We start from the raw sequence: 14204 nt of genomic DNA on the forward strand, positions 1-14204 counted from the left end.
GGGGAAGCAGCAGTGGGGTCAGGGAGGGGAGGGGGGGGTCGGGGAGGGGGGGGCCACTCGGGGGACGCGGGCGGCCGGGCGCCCACCTCGAACGAATCCTCGGCTTCCTCCTTCTCCTCCTCGCTCTTCTCCTCCCCGTCCCCTTCCTCGATGTGGCAGCTCTGGGGGGGGGGGGGGGGGGGAAGGCCGTGAGCGGAGGTGGGGGACGAGCCCCACGGACCCCCCCCACCCCACCCCAGGGTGGGGACACGACCCACCTTGGCCATGATGCCAGCGTACGCCATGTACAAATGATCCTTCTCCAACTTGCTGCAGGACAGAGCGGGGGGGGGGACCCGGCTCAGCGGGTGGCACCAGCCCCCCACCCCTCACCCCCCCCCCCGGCAAGGCAGGGGGCCCAGGCATCCGGGCGACCCGCCGCCCACCCGGGAGGACCCAGGCGTCCGGGCGCCCACCTCTTCTCCGTCAGAGCCGTCCGGCTGAAGTGCAGGATGAGCTGGTGCAGCGGGTCCGGCTTCTTGTCCATCTCCTCTTCCTCCTCCTCCTCTTCCTCGCCTGGCTTCTGCCAGGGACAGATGGCCGCACGTGGTGGGGTTCAGCGGAGGGGGGGTGGTCCCAAGCTAGTGACACCCCCACCCCACCCTTCCCTCCAACCTCCCCGCTCGGGGAGGCAGCGGGAAGCACCCGGAGCGGGCCCAGGCGTCCGGCGGGACACCGCCGCTCACCGACAGGTCGTCGATCATGCGGTCCTCGAAGGGGTGCTCCTCGGTGACCAGCCACGAGAGCTTGTAGGCCTCCAGGAACATGTTGCAGGCCCGGTGCCTGGGGAGGGGGCCGGGGTGGGGATGGGGGTCACAGTACCGGAGGGTGGGGGGAGTGAAGCACCTTGGGGGCCCCTCAGGAAGGGGTTTCGGGAGTGGTGATGGGGTTCTCGTTGCTCCCAAGGGATCTCCAGTTGGCCCAAGGAGGTTCCCAGTTGGCTCCAGGGGCTTCCAAGGGGTCCCCCATGGGTCCCCAATTGCCTCTAGCTACTCCCAGAGGGTCTCCCGTTCCTCCAGAGGCTCCCAAGAGGCTCCCAGTTGCCTCTAGGAGGCCCTACGTGGTTCCCAGTTGCCCACAGGGGCTTCCAAGGGGTCCCCAACCATTCCCAGGGACTTCCAGAGCGTGTCCAGTTGTCCTGGGGCTCCCAGCTGGTCCTTAATTGCCCTCAGAGGCTCCCGGGGGTCCCTAGGTGCCCCCAGGGGCTCCCAAAGGGGTTCCAGTTGCCCCCCAGGGGCTCCCACTTGCTCTCAGGAGGCCCTAGGTGGTCTGTAGCTGCCCCCAAGGGGCTTCCAGGGGGGGTCCTCAAGGTGAGACCTAATTGCCCCTAGGAGGCTTTAGGTGGCTTGCAGTTGCCCTGAGGGTCTCCCATGGAGTCCCCAGTTGCCCCCCTGGGTCTTTCTACTGGACTCTCAGTTGCCACCTGTGGATTCCCAGTTGCCCTCTGAGGGTCTCAGTGGATTCCCGGTTTCCCCCAGAGGCTCCCAGTCCCCCCAGTTGCCTGGTGCTCCCCGTGTCCCACCTGGGCAGGTTGTAGAGGGGCGTCATGCGGAAGCAGGCGACCACGGCCCGCCGGCGCTGCTTCGACAGCAGCTTGTGCCACACCGCCTTCTTGGACTTGTAGGGGTGCTCCGTCTGGGGCGGGGGGGGGTGGGACACTGGGGTCACCTGGGTGATCTGGGCACTCCCGGGACCACCCAGAACACCCTCAGGAGCATCCCGGAGACCCCCTGGGGATCGCCAAAGCATCCCAGGAACCCCTCCAAGGACCCCAGAGCACCTTAGGGATCCTCCTCAGCATCCCCAGGACCCCAGGAGCACCCCAGAGACCCCTACAAGGACCCAGAGTACTCCACAGACCTCCAAGACCACCTCCAAGACCCCAATTTGCATAAGGCAGTAAGGCACAGCCAACATCTGCATCCTTCAGCCCTGGGACCCGTCAGCCCCCCTCCAGATCCTCAGAGACCCCCTCAGAGACCCTCCAGGACCCCCCAGAAACCCTACTAGATCCCCATCTTGTTCAAAGTGGTAGAGCACAGCCAAGATCTCCTGCAACCCTGGGACCCACCTGCCCCCCCCCAAGACTCCCAGGACCCTGACCCACTCAAGGTGCTAGAAGATGGCCCACACCTTCTGCACCCCAGGGATCTCCCCAGGACCCCTCATCCCCCAGGACTCCCCAGAGACACCCCCCCCAGGACCCCTGACCTGCTCAAGGTGGTAGAGCACAGCCGACACCTCCTGTACCCTCCGGACAATCTTCTCAGGGCTGTCCGAGTCCTCGGCCTTTCCGGCCATCTCACGGTACAGGGCCATCTGCCACCGCATGGACGAGGAGTTCTCGCACTGAGGGGACACAGGGACATGGTGACCACGGAGACACAGACACTGTGGGGACCATGTGGGCGGTGAAACCATGGTGATATGGTGGGGGGTCAGAGGGCCACGCAGGCACTGTGGGGACCAAGGGGACATAGGAACCATGGGGACATGGAAGGACACGGGTACACAGAGACACGGCCACTAGAGTGACCATGGTGGGGATGGAGGGGATTATGGGGGGGACACAGGGGAGTTTAGAACAGGGATACAGGATTTTATGGGGTTTATGGAGGGGGTGTGGTGGGACATGAAGATTTTGGGGTGACATGAGGGTTTTGGGGGGGGGGACACACGGGGGGGGGCAGCGCTCACCTTGCCTTGCAGGTGCAGGTTGTTGTTCAGGAACTCCCGCACCTCCTCGTCCGTGTCTTTCTGCAGGGGAGGGGGGACACGGCCATGTCAGGGGCTGTCCCCACCCTAGGACCTGTGCCATCACTCCACACCTGCCACCCTACCAACCCCATACCTCCAGCCCCCTGCCCCATCATCCCAGTGCTCCCACACACCAAAACCATCATCACCTCCAGTGCCCCCATATCCCATACTCCCATTCCCCCAGCCCCATATCCCATCTCTCCAAGACCCCCATTCCCACCACCCCAGCATGCCCCAGGCCTCAGCCCAGCCCCAAGCCCACCATCACGATGCTCCCAGCTCCTCATGGGCCTCCCCATCACCCACCAGTGCGTAGCGAGTCTTGGCCAGGCTGATGAGCTCCTGGTCAGTGGGCGAGCACATGTTGAGGCCAATGGGCAGCATCTTCTTGAGGGTGGCCACAATGAGGGAGGTGTGGATGGAGTACCGGTCCCCCCGGCGCTTCTTCTTCGTCCGCTCCTGCTCTGAGCCTCCCCCCTGCAACAGGAAGGGGGACGTCATGGCCAGGAGTCTTGGGCCATGGAGATAGGGACATCAGGGACATTAGGGCCAAGACCATGAGGCCACACAGCCTCCAGGAATGGGAACATCAGGAGCAAGACTCCCATGCCATGGGGACAGGGACATGTCAGGGCCCGAACCTTCAGACCATAAGGATAGGAGCCTTCAGGGCCAGGAACTCAGTGCCACACAGCCCCGGTGGCCCTAGAAGTCCCAGGAGTGGCCCTGTGGGGATCAGGTGTCTCATTTGTGGTGGCCCTGGAGGAACACCTTGAGAATGCCAAGGGTCCCAGCTGTGGTAGCCCCATGGGTGCCAGGGGTGCCAGCCATGGGGGCTGTAAGGGGCAGGACCCCATGGAGGCCAGGTGTCCTAGCTGTGGTGACTCTGTGGGGTCACTCTGTAGATGCTGAGGGTCCCAGCCATGGTGGTCCCATGGGACAGGACCCCATGAGCACTGAAGATCCTAGCCATAGTGGCCCTGTAGGTGCTGAAGGTCCCAGCTCTGGTGGCCCTATGAATGCTGGGGGTCACAGCCGCAGCGGCCACGTGGGGCAGGACCCCATGGTGGGGCCCTATGGGGCCGGGGTCCCTGCGGCCCCCACGCGCAGAGCTAACCTGGCCATCTCCGGACTAGACACCAGCACCCGCAGGCGAGGGCAGGAGAGAAGAGACAGAGTTAGGTCCCCGCAACCCACGGCCCCGGGGGGGGGTGGATGCATGGGAAGGGGTTGGGGGTACCAGGTTAAGGGAGAGGGATGGAGACCTCTGAATAAGGAGAGGTTGGGGGTACCAGGTGGAAGGGGAGGGATGGGGACTTCTGAATAAGGGGAGATTTGGGGGTACCAGGTGGGTTCTGGGTGTTGAGGGTACCAGGTAGAAGGAGAGGGAGACCCCTGAATAAGGGGGGATTTGTGGGTACCAGGTGGAAGGGAAGGGATGGAGGTGCCTGGCTTTGGGGTGGTTTGGGGGCAGTAGGTGGACTAGGAGGCTTGGGGGTACCAGGTGGAAGGGAAGGGACAGAGGTGCCTGGCTTTGGGGTGGTTTGGGGGCACCAGGTGGACTGAGAGGTTCGAGGGTACCAGGTGGAAGGGAGGAAGTTGGGGGGCATCAAACAGGTTGGGGGGAGGTTCATGCCCTCCACAGAAGGGAGGATTTGGGGACACTAGGCAGATGGAGGGGATGGAGACCCCTCAACCAGGAGATGGAGGTAGCAGGCAGATGGGGGCCATGGGATGGGGGGCTCAGGGGTGCTGGGAGGACAGGGGAACCCTGGAGCTGGGGGAGCAGAGGGGCCAGGCGGGGTTAGGGGGCGGTTGGGAGTCCAGCCCCCCACCTTGGCCATCTTGCTCTTGCTGTCGGCCGTCAGGAAGGACATGTTGTTGATCTCGTTCTGCACCACGAAATTCTGCTCCTCCCGCTTGAAGTTCTGCCGGGGAGAGGGGGCCACGGGGTGAGTGACCCTTGGCTGGCTGCCCCCATGGCCCCCCATATCCCCCCACGCCTCTTAAATCCCCCCCAGGCACCCCAGTGACCCCCTTCTCTGTGACCCCCCATGTATCCCCATTCCTTGGACCCCTGGTACTCCTGCAGGCACCCCAAGGTCCCTCCATCCCCTCTGGTCCCCCACACCCCCATCCCTCTGACCTCCCCCATGCACCCCCATTCCCCACATCCTGCTGTCCCTGCAGGCACCCCAAGGTCCATCTGTCTGCCCAGCTCCCCAGGAGCTCTGGTGTCCCTCTATCCCTTCTGTTCCCCCATGCACCCTCAGGCACTCCAGGGTCCCTCCACCTTCTTGGTCCCCCCAGGCACCCCAGGATCCCTCCAGTGCCCCACACTCACATGGGACTTGGACCAGTAGATGAAGACCTCCCCAACCATGCGGAAGAGCTCCTCTGCGTCCGAGTTGGGCTCCGTCAGCCACTTGGCCCTGCCAGCCCCATGGCCATCATCAGCAGGTCCTCAGGGTGCCCTCATCCCCATGGCCATGGGGAGAGGTCCTGAGGACCCCATGGCCACCATGAAGGGACACTCAGATCCCCCAGTATCCATGCTCCCCCCTGTGGCATCAGGGATGGACCTGAGGATGCTCATGTCCCAGGGCCACGTCCCCAAACCCTGGCAGTGTCCTGGTGTCCCCTGGTCACATCCTCATGTCCCCTGTCCCCCGCCCGGTCCCCACATGCCCTCACCGGCTGTTGTCCACGTAGCGGATGAGCAGGGGGTAGAGGGCGTAGAGGTCGCGGCAGAGCACAGAGAACTCATCGCGGATGAGCAGCTCTGAGTCCTCGGCCTCGGCCTTGGCCTCCATGCGGAGCTGCTCCTCCTCGGCCACCACCTTGCCCGCTCGCTTCTTCAGCTTCTCCATGGTGGGGATGAAGTGAGAGCGGAGCAGCTCCGGCTTCGCCTTGCTCACGATGGGCTGAGCGAACACTGCAGGGACAGGTGCTCCTATTGCCCCCGTGTCCCTAAGACCCACTGAGGGATGCCAGCACCAGCCCTGGGACCCACCAAGGGACGTCAGCACTGTCCCTGAATCCCTGGAACCCACCAAGAGATGCTAGCATTGTCCTTGGGACCTGCCAAGGGACACTGGCACCATCTCTGGGACTTGCACCAAGGGATGCCGACACCACGCCAGGTACCCACCAAGGGATCCTAGCACCAACCCTGGGACCCACCAAGGGATCCTGGCACCAACTCTGGTACCTGCTTTGAGACACCAGCACCATCCCCGACACCCACCAAGAGATGCCGGCACCATCCCCACATCCCTCCCCATACCCACCTGCCAGGCGCTTCATCCAGGAGGCCTCATCGATGCCCAGGTTGTTGACAACGATGCGGAGGATGTTCCCCAGCAGGGCATTGAGGTGCTGCCCGGTGACGGCGGTGGCCCAGGGCCCCTGGGGCAGGGTGTCGGGGCCGCGGTCCCACCAGCGCGGCAGGTAGTTGCAGAGCATGGGCAGCGTCACCTCGATGACGTGGGGCATCTCCGTGTAGCGGGCGCCCGACTCCGCCAGGCCCCCGATGTCCCGCATCAGGTGCTCCAGGTCGGGGATGTCGGGGCACATCTCCTCCACCCGGCTGGGCAGCCCCAGGACTGCGGGGACACACGGCTGGCACCGGGGATGCAGGAGTGCCCCCAAAGTGGGAATATCGGGGACATGAGGGCACCCCAAAGGTGGGACAAGCAAGGGGCATTGGGGACAAGGGAATGCCCTAAAGGTGGGGACATCGGGGACATGAAGGGACCCCACAGGTGGGGCAAGTGAGGGGCACCAGGGATGTGGCAGTGCCCCAAAATTGGGGTAAGTGGCAAGGCTCAGGGATGCCCTAAAGCTAGGGTACTGGGGGGCATTTAGGATGTGAAGGTGCCCCAAAACTTGGGAAGACTGGGGACTCTGAGGGAACTCAGAAGCTGGGGCAACTGGGGCACACTGAGGATGTTGAGATGCCCCAAACCTGGGGGCAATTCGAGGGCATTGGGGGTGCCCCAAACCAGGAGCTGAGCAGGAGGCACTGGGGACATGAAGGGGTGCCCCAAAGCTGGGGGAATTGAGGGGCATCAGGGCCACGGAGATGCTCCAAATCTGGGGGCAAACGGGCATCGCGGTGGGTGACAGGTTGGGGGTCTATCTGGGGTGCTGGGCATCCATCCCCGGCCCTGGGAGTGGTGGTGGGGTGTCACCCCGACTCACTGGCCCGCTCGCGGGGGGACTTGGTGCTGTAGACAGAGCAGGGGTTGAACTCGTTGAGCTGCGGCTCCAGGAAGGCCACGGGCATGGCGGCGGCCAGGCGGGCCAGGCACTCGCCCAGCGCCGGGCGCTGCCTGTGAACACATGGGTGCTGAGGACATGCCCACCCCATGGCCACCTCACAGGCATGGGCACCCCAGGGGAGCCCTCATGGCAGCAGACACCCCATGGGCATGGGCATCCCAGAGCCACATCACCAGTATGGGCACCCCAGGGCCATGGGCACCCTATGGGCATGGGCAACCCGTGGCCACAACCACCCTATCAGCAGGGATGCCCCAGAGGAACTCCACTGGCATGGGCACCTCATGGGCACAAGCACCCCATTGGCAGTCCATGGCCATGGCCACCCCATGGGGACTCTACGGGCGTGGGCACCCCAAGTCCATGGGCACCCTATGGGTACCCTACAGCCACCCTGGGAGCACAACCACCTCATCGGCACCCCAGGGCCACAGCTACCCCCCCAGGCACCCCATGGGCACCCCATGGCAATCCCAAAGCCACCCACCAGCCATGGAGATCCCATGGGCACCCCACAATCTGCAGGGAAAGGAGGTGCTGGGGAACACAAGCACCCCCTATCCTGGCTGCCCCCAGCCCCTCACCTCTCCACATAGGGGTTCCTGGTGGTGCCCAGAGAGTAGATGCTGCACAGGATCCGGTAGCAGGAGACCTGGACGTCATCAACTGCAGGGACGGGGGATGATCAGGGCTATGGTGTCCCCATGTCCCCTACCCCTAGCTGGCTCCGTCGCCCCGGGTCCCCCTGCTCTCCCCGTCCTGGATTGTGCCCTTGTCCCTGAAGCATCCTGTGGTCCTCACAGTCTTCTGTCCCCAGAGTCCCCTGATGTGCCACATCCCTAAAATGCCCCCTTGTTCCCACAGAGTCCCCCATCCTCAATGTACCTCCCATCCTTGCTGTGCTCCCTGTCCCCAAAGTGTCCCCATCCTCAACACACCTCCAAGTGTCCCCCATCTCCACCGTGACCCCTTCCTCCCAAGCATCCCCACGCTCCCAGTGTGCCTCCGTACCTGTCGTCCCTGCTGTGCCCTCTGTCGCCAATGTGCTCCACCCCCCCAGCCCCACTGTGCCTCCTGTCCCCAATGCGACATCTATCCCTGCCACGACCCCTTATCCCAGTGTGCCCTGTGGCCCGATCCCCAATGGTCCCCAACATACCTCCATCCCTGCCATGCCCCTGTCCCCCATATGTTCCCAGGTCCCCAATGTGCCCCATCCCACCAGCTTGCCCTGGGACCCTCCATCCCCACAGCATCCCCATCCTCGCAGTGTTCCCCAACCCTGCCGCGTCCCCCGTGTCCTCACGGATGACGTCGTCCCCGAAGTGGTGCTGGGCTATGTGCTCGAACAGGGAGGTGAGAACAGGCAGCAGGGCCACCGTGGTGTAGTTGATGTTCTGGGCCACCCCCTTCACCTGGGTGCGGCTCTGCGTCACCTTGCCCAGCTTGAGGTTCTCCACCATCTTCTCGATGTCCTCAGAGGCGCTCTCGAAGAAGGACCGCAGCCCAGCCTTCACGATCTCAGGGCCCGACTTCATCACTGTCCTGGGGAGGGACGTGACCACTGGTTCAGCATGGCCATGGCCACGGGACGCTGCTTGGCATGGCCACAGTGGGGCCACAGGGCACAGAGGGCTACTTGGTGCAAGTCCAGCTTGAGCACTGCTATGGGGTGACCTTGGGCAGTGGGGCACAGTCAGCATGGGGACACAGATAGCCTCTGGGTGGCAATGGGCTTTGGGATGGTGCCAGGCACCAGGGCACTGCAGGGACAGGGATGGCATCAGGGTGGCATCAGGCACCATGGGGACATGAATGGCATCGAGGCACCATGGAGACAGAAGCAGAATCAAGGTGGCATCGAGCACTGCTGGGACAGGGACAGCACTGGGGTGGCACCAGGTCTCAGGGTGGCACAAGGTCTCAGGGTACCATAGGGACAGGGCTGGCATGGGGGTGACACCAGCGCACTCGGGGACTCGTGGGGAGCCGGTCCCACCTGGCATCCAGCGAGCGGGCCAGGATGTGCAGGCAGTTCACCACGGCCGGCGCGTCGGTGCCTGGGGACGCAGGGACGGGGTGAGAGGTGGCTGGGTCACCCCAAAGCCACCATCCCCCCCCCCAACTCCAGGTGACCCCAGGGTCCCTTACCAAAGAGGGAGACGCGGTGGCGGACGAGGGCGGCCAGCTTGCAGAAGAGGCTGGAGGAGGAAGAGGAGAGGAGGAAGAGAGAGAGATAAGAGGGGAGCTGGGGGCAGGGGACATCCTGAATCCCCTGGGCAGGGGACGAGGCACAGTGGGGTGACAAGCTCGGACCAGGGAGATCTGGGGGGGCTCAGAGCCCTGTCCCCTGCGCCAGAGGGGTTTTGGGGAAAGACGAGGGGGATCTGGGGGCACTTGGAGCCCCATCTCTCAGACCAGGAGGACCTGGGGGGTGATTGGAGCCCTGTCCTCTGGAGCAGGAGGTTTTGGGGAGAGCTCATGGGGATTTGGGGTGGCTTAGAGCCCCATCCCTTGGACTGGGAGGCTTCGGGGGGGCTCAGAGCCCTGTTCCCTGCACTAGGGGAGTTTTTTTTGGGGGGGCTCAGAGCCCCTTCTCCTGGGTCAGGGGAGTTTTGGGGGGCTGGCCCTCATGCCCCCTCACCTGGTGATCATCTCCTTCTCCTTGTTGGACGCATGGCCACCGCTTCCCAGCACCTTGGCCGGGGTGGAGAGGAAGTAGAGGCAGTGGTTGTGGAAGTACTGGTTGATGAGGGGCAGCAGGATCTGGGGGGGGGGGGCACACAGGTCAGGGGGGACCCCACCACCCCCCAGACACCCTGGGGCCTCTGTGTGGGGGGCTTCCCCTGAGCACCCCCAAGGGGCACCCCAAATCACCCCCCCAGCACCCCAGCTCCCCCTCCAAAGGGGGCCTGAACACCCTACGGGGCACCCCAATACCTGCACATGGGGGCACCCCAGAACACCCTGTAAGGACTCCAAATACCCCATAAGGGACCCTCAGGGACACCCCAAAGACCCTTTGGGGGATCTCAAGCTGCTGCACACGAGGGGCACCCCCAAACACCCCAAAGGAACCCCATACACCCCAAAGGGACCCCAGGTGCCTGCACATCAGAAGCACCTCCAAACACCCCATAGTGATCCCAACCACCCGCTAAGGGAGACACCCCCAAAACATCCCCTGGGGACCCCAACTGCCCCACACAGGACCCAAAACACTCCATAGGGCCCAAGCTACCCCATATGAGACCCCCCAACACCTGCAAATGGGAGCACTCCCCAAACACCTCATGGGGACCCCAACTACCCCATACAGGATCCCAAATATCCCATAGGGACCCCAAAGCCTTTCAAATGGGGGCACCGCCCCCAAACTCCCCCTGGGGACCCCAAGCACCCTGCTCCCCAGCATCTTGCGGTGGGGGCTGCCGGGAGGTCTGTGCCAAAGCCACTCTGTCCCCCTCACTGTGCCTCTGCTTTGGGGTACCCACCCCCCTTTTTGGGGTCCCTGTCTACCCATCTGCACCCCGTTTTGGACCCTTCTGACCTTGGCAAAGAACTTGATCTCCTGCTCGTGGGGGGATTTCTCCACCCGCCCGCTGCTCACCACAGCCTCTGGAGGTGGGGGGAGGCAATCAGGGGGGCACAGGGGACATGGGGCCATGAGGATGTAGGGGGACATGGAGCGATGGAGGACTTGAGGTGCAGGCAAGGGGTCACAGGAATATGGGGGTCATGAGGAGGACATGGAGGCCTTGGGGACATGGGCACACTGGGAGCTTGGGGACATGAAGGTGGACAGGAACCATGGGGGCACAGAGGGGAGATGGGGGGGGTCTTGGTGAGCTGCTAGGGTTCTGGGGGGGTCCCAGGGTTGTCAGGCTCTCTAAAGGTCCTGGGAGACTGAGGAGGTCCCAGGAAGTACTAGAAGGGTCCTGCAGAGCTGAGGGGGGTCCCAGAGGACCAAGGCAGTCCCAGCAGACCAGGGGGTCCCCAGAGGTCCTGGGGAAGTCTCAGAGAGTCCTGTGGGGGTCTCGGGAGGTCTCAAGGGGTCCTGTGGGAGTCTGGAGCGGGGGGCATACCCAGGTGGGCAATGAACTCCTGCGAGATGTCCATCCACTTGAGCAGCTGCTGGAGGAAGCCGTAGGCAAAGCGCTTTTCGATGGACGAGGTGTCCAGCTCCATGTCCTTCAGCCCTCTGTGCCGGGGGGGTCAATGGGGTGCCCCCAAAGTCCCAGCCCCCCAAGCCTCCAGCTCCATGTCCTTCAGCCCCCAAATTCCCAAACCCCCAGCTCCATGTCCTTCAGCCTCCTGTGCCGGGGGGACTGTGGACCTCAACCGTACTGTGCCCCCAAATACCCCCAGTACCCTCCTGCCTCCTCCCAAGGTCTCCCCAAATCCACCTGGTCCCCCCTGTCCCTGTGTCCCCTGGACCCTCTGCACTCCCAGCCCCCCTTGCACCCCACAGCACTCACCGGGTGACGGCATAGCCATTGAGCTGCAGGAACTTGAGCAGCTCCTGGGCCTTCTCACGGTCCCGCGCCTTCTCCTTGGCCGTCAGCGTGTCATAGGGCACGAGCAGGGGGTGCGAACCCCCTCCTGGTGCCCACGTCAGCACCCACAGGGGAAGCACCCATGGTGGGGGCATCCATGAGGGGGCATCCATGGGGAGCACCCACAAGGGAGAGGAACATCCATTGGGGGGAGATGCCCAATGGAGGGGAGCACCCATGGGGTGCATCATCCATGGTGGGGGAAGATCCAAGGGGAAGCACCCATGGGGTGGGCAGCACCCTAGGTTAACTTATGAGGGTCACTAGGGGCAGAGGTGCATCCATGGAGGAGGAACCAAAGAGAAAACATCCTTGGGGGGACTCTGGGGTCAGCATCCACAGTGGGGGACCTTGGGGGGCAGAGGAGCACCCATGGTGGGGATCCAAGGAGCAGCACCCATCTTGAAGGAGGGTATCCCAAGGAGAACAGGACCATCCATGGTGGGGGCAGTATCCTTGGGGGGGTCCCCAAGGTGCGGGAAAGCCTCCCCAGGGTGAGGAGTTTGGAGGGGGTGACAGGTGGGGGTCACAGTTGGGGAGGACCGAGTGGGCTGCTCACCCTTGGCCTCCAGCTCCTGCTTCTTCTTGCGGCCCCAGGTGTTGTGATAGTTCTCGGCCAGCTGCTCCGCCATGGCCTGGGGGACACGGCAAGGTGGATGGGGGTCCCACCCTGTGTCGCGGAGGACACGTTGGGTGGGGAGGGGGACAGGGCACGCTTACCTGCAGCTCCCGGGACAGTGTCACCCCCGACAGGTCCACAGGCTGGGGGCTGTAGCCGTGGCTGGGGTCGTAGGTGGCCTGGGGGAGAACGTCGCAGCACTGAGCACCCAACCCTGAGCTGGGGGAATCCAGGTGTCCCCAAGGAGACCCTCCTGCACCCCACAGACCCTGCTGCCCCACCAGACATCCAGGCTTCTTCTTTTCCACCCCCTACACCTCCCAGGTGTCTGGGATGCCCCTGCTCTGCCCCACAGACCCTCAATGCACCCCAGGGGAGCCAACCTCTCCCTGCTCCACCACCCACTCCCTCCCCCGCGCTGGGGGGGCCCAGGCATCCGGGCTCCACCTGGGCAGACTGGGAGATCTTGCGGGTCTTCTTCTTCTCCGCCTTGTCCTCCTCACCCTCGCGGGCCTTCTCTACCATCCACTCCCAGGCCAGCATGGCCTTCAGCGATTCCTTGATGGGCCACCGGTAGATCTCCTTGTCCTAAGGGGCACAGGCAGAGGTCAGGGTGCCCACTCTTGGGGAACCCTTGGATGCTTCCCATCATGGCCCCATAGCCCAATACGGTCAAGAATGGGGGAGTCTAAATGGGGCCAGGAAGCCCCAAATGGGGTTGGAGGATCAGGACAGGATTGAGGAATCTCGATGGGGTTAGGAGGTCTGAATGAAGCCAGGAAACCAAATGGTACTGGGCAGGGGGAGGGCAGATGGGGGTGGGGGGTCCAGATGGAATCAGGAAGCCAGAAGGGGTTGTGGGGCCCTGATGGCATGGGGGGGGCAGATTGGGGGGGTGCTGGATAGGGTCAACGGGATGTAGATGGGGTTGGCAGAGGTCATGCTAGAGCTGGCAGGGGCACATGGGGTTGGGGGGATCTGGATGGGGCTGAGAGGACCCAGGTGGGGTTGGGGGGCTGGATGGACCCGGGGCTCCGGCTGGGGATGGAGAGGGGTCCCAGCCGGGGCCCCGGGGTGGGGGATGCGCACAGTACCTTCTCGGAGAAGGTCTTGTAGGGCCGCAGCATGGGGTGGGTCTTGGCCTCCTCATCCACCGTCTCCCCGTAGGACCAGTTGTTCTGGATCTGCCAAGGGTACTGGGACATCACGAGGGGGGCCGGGGGGCACCCAGGGGGGGCAGGGGGCTCAGGGGAGCATGCAGGGGCTTGGAGGGGGTCTGAGGAAGGTCCCAGGGGTGCAGGGGGGTCATGCAGGTACATAGGGGTCTTGGGGGGGTCTCAGGAGTGAAGGGGGGGTCATGCAGATGCATGGGGACATGAAGGGGGGGGACCCAGGGGTGCAATGCAGGTGCATGGGTGCCTTAGGGGTTCCCAGGGGTGCAGGGGGTTCATGCGGGTTAATGAGGTCCTGGGGGGGCTCCCACGGTTGCAGTGCAGCTGCACGAGGGTCTGGGGAGGGTCCCAGGGGTGCAGGGAGGAGTCATGCAGGTGCACGAAGGCCTGGGGGGGGGGGTCCCAGTGGGTTCCTGGGGGAGGATCATGCAGGTGCATGGGAGCCTGAGGGTCCCCAGCAGGGGCCCGGGGGGGGCATGGGGGGCACCCCACCTTGTCGAAGGCCCACTTCTCATGCGTGTACTCGGCGTACTTGTTGATGAAGCCGTCCAGCTTCTCGGGGATGATGACGCTGCGGGTGGGGGGCACAGAAAGGAGGTTTGGGTCCTGGCCATGTGCCCCCCAGGCATGGGGACATGGGGGACCCGGGGGGGCACTCAGCAGGGGCACAGGGGGTCTAAGGTTTGGGGGGCCATTGGGGGCTGCACAAACCCCAGGCCAGGGGGAGTTGGGGGATATCGGGGATTGCAGAGACCCCAGGGTAGGGGTATGGGG

The 14204-nt window shown here is 64.1% G+C and overlaps 1 protein-coding gene across 1 annotated transcript in view; it reads right to left on the reverse strand.

The window, feature by feature from the left end:
• Positions 1-14204, reverse strand: part of LOC134154056 (ryanodine receptor 1-like) — a gene marked incomplete at its 5' end in the record, with an annotated part of 57870 nt that overhangs the window by 21779 nt on the left and 21887 nt on the right. Inside the window, 28 exon segments of the mRNA XM_062600700.1 lie at positions 87-161; positions 258-309; positions 456-562; positions 726-822; positions 1562-1674; positions 2251-2388; positions 2737-2796; positions 3106-3276; positions 3917-3931; positions 4635-4727; positions 5144-5231; positions 5494-5734; positions 6094-6165; positions 6168-6404; positions 7003-7133; positions 7668-7749; positions 8390-8628; positions 9083-9143; positions 9235-9284; positions 9728-9849; positions 10634-10701; positions 11169-11284; positions 11562-11685; positions 12199-12274; positions 12360-12437; positions 12706-12846; positions 13353-13442; positions 13923-14001. Coding sequence (XP_062456684.1) covers positions 87-161; positions 258-309; positions 456-562; positions 726-822; positions 1562-1674; positions 2251-2388; positions 2737-2796; positions 3106-3276; positions 3917-3931; positions 4635-4727; positions 5144-5231; positions 5494-5734; positions 6094-6165; positions 6168-6404; positions 7003-7133; positions 7668-7749; positions 8390-8628; positions 9083-9143; positions 9235-9284; positions 9728-9849; positions 10634-10701; positions 11169-11284; positions 11562-11685; positions 12199-12274; positions 12360-12437; positions 12706-12846; positions 13353-13442; positions 13923-14001 — 3016 coding nt within the window.

This window comes from Rhea pennata, assembly GCF_028389875.1.
Source record: "Rhea pennata isolate bPtePen1 chromosome 32 unlocalized genomic scaffold, bPtePen1.pri SUPER_32_unloc_1, whole genome shotgun sequence".
NCBI lineage: Eukaryota > Metazoa > Chordata > Aves > Rheiformes > Rheidae > Rhea > Rhea pennata.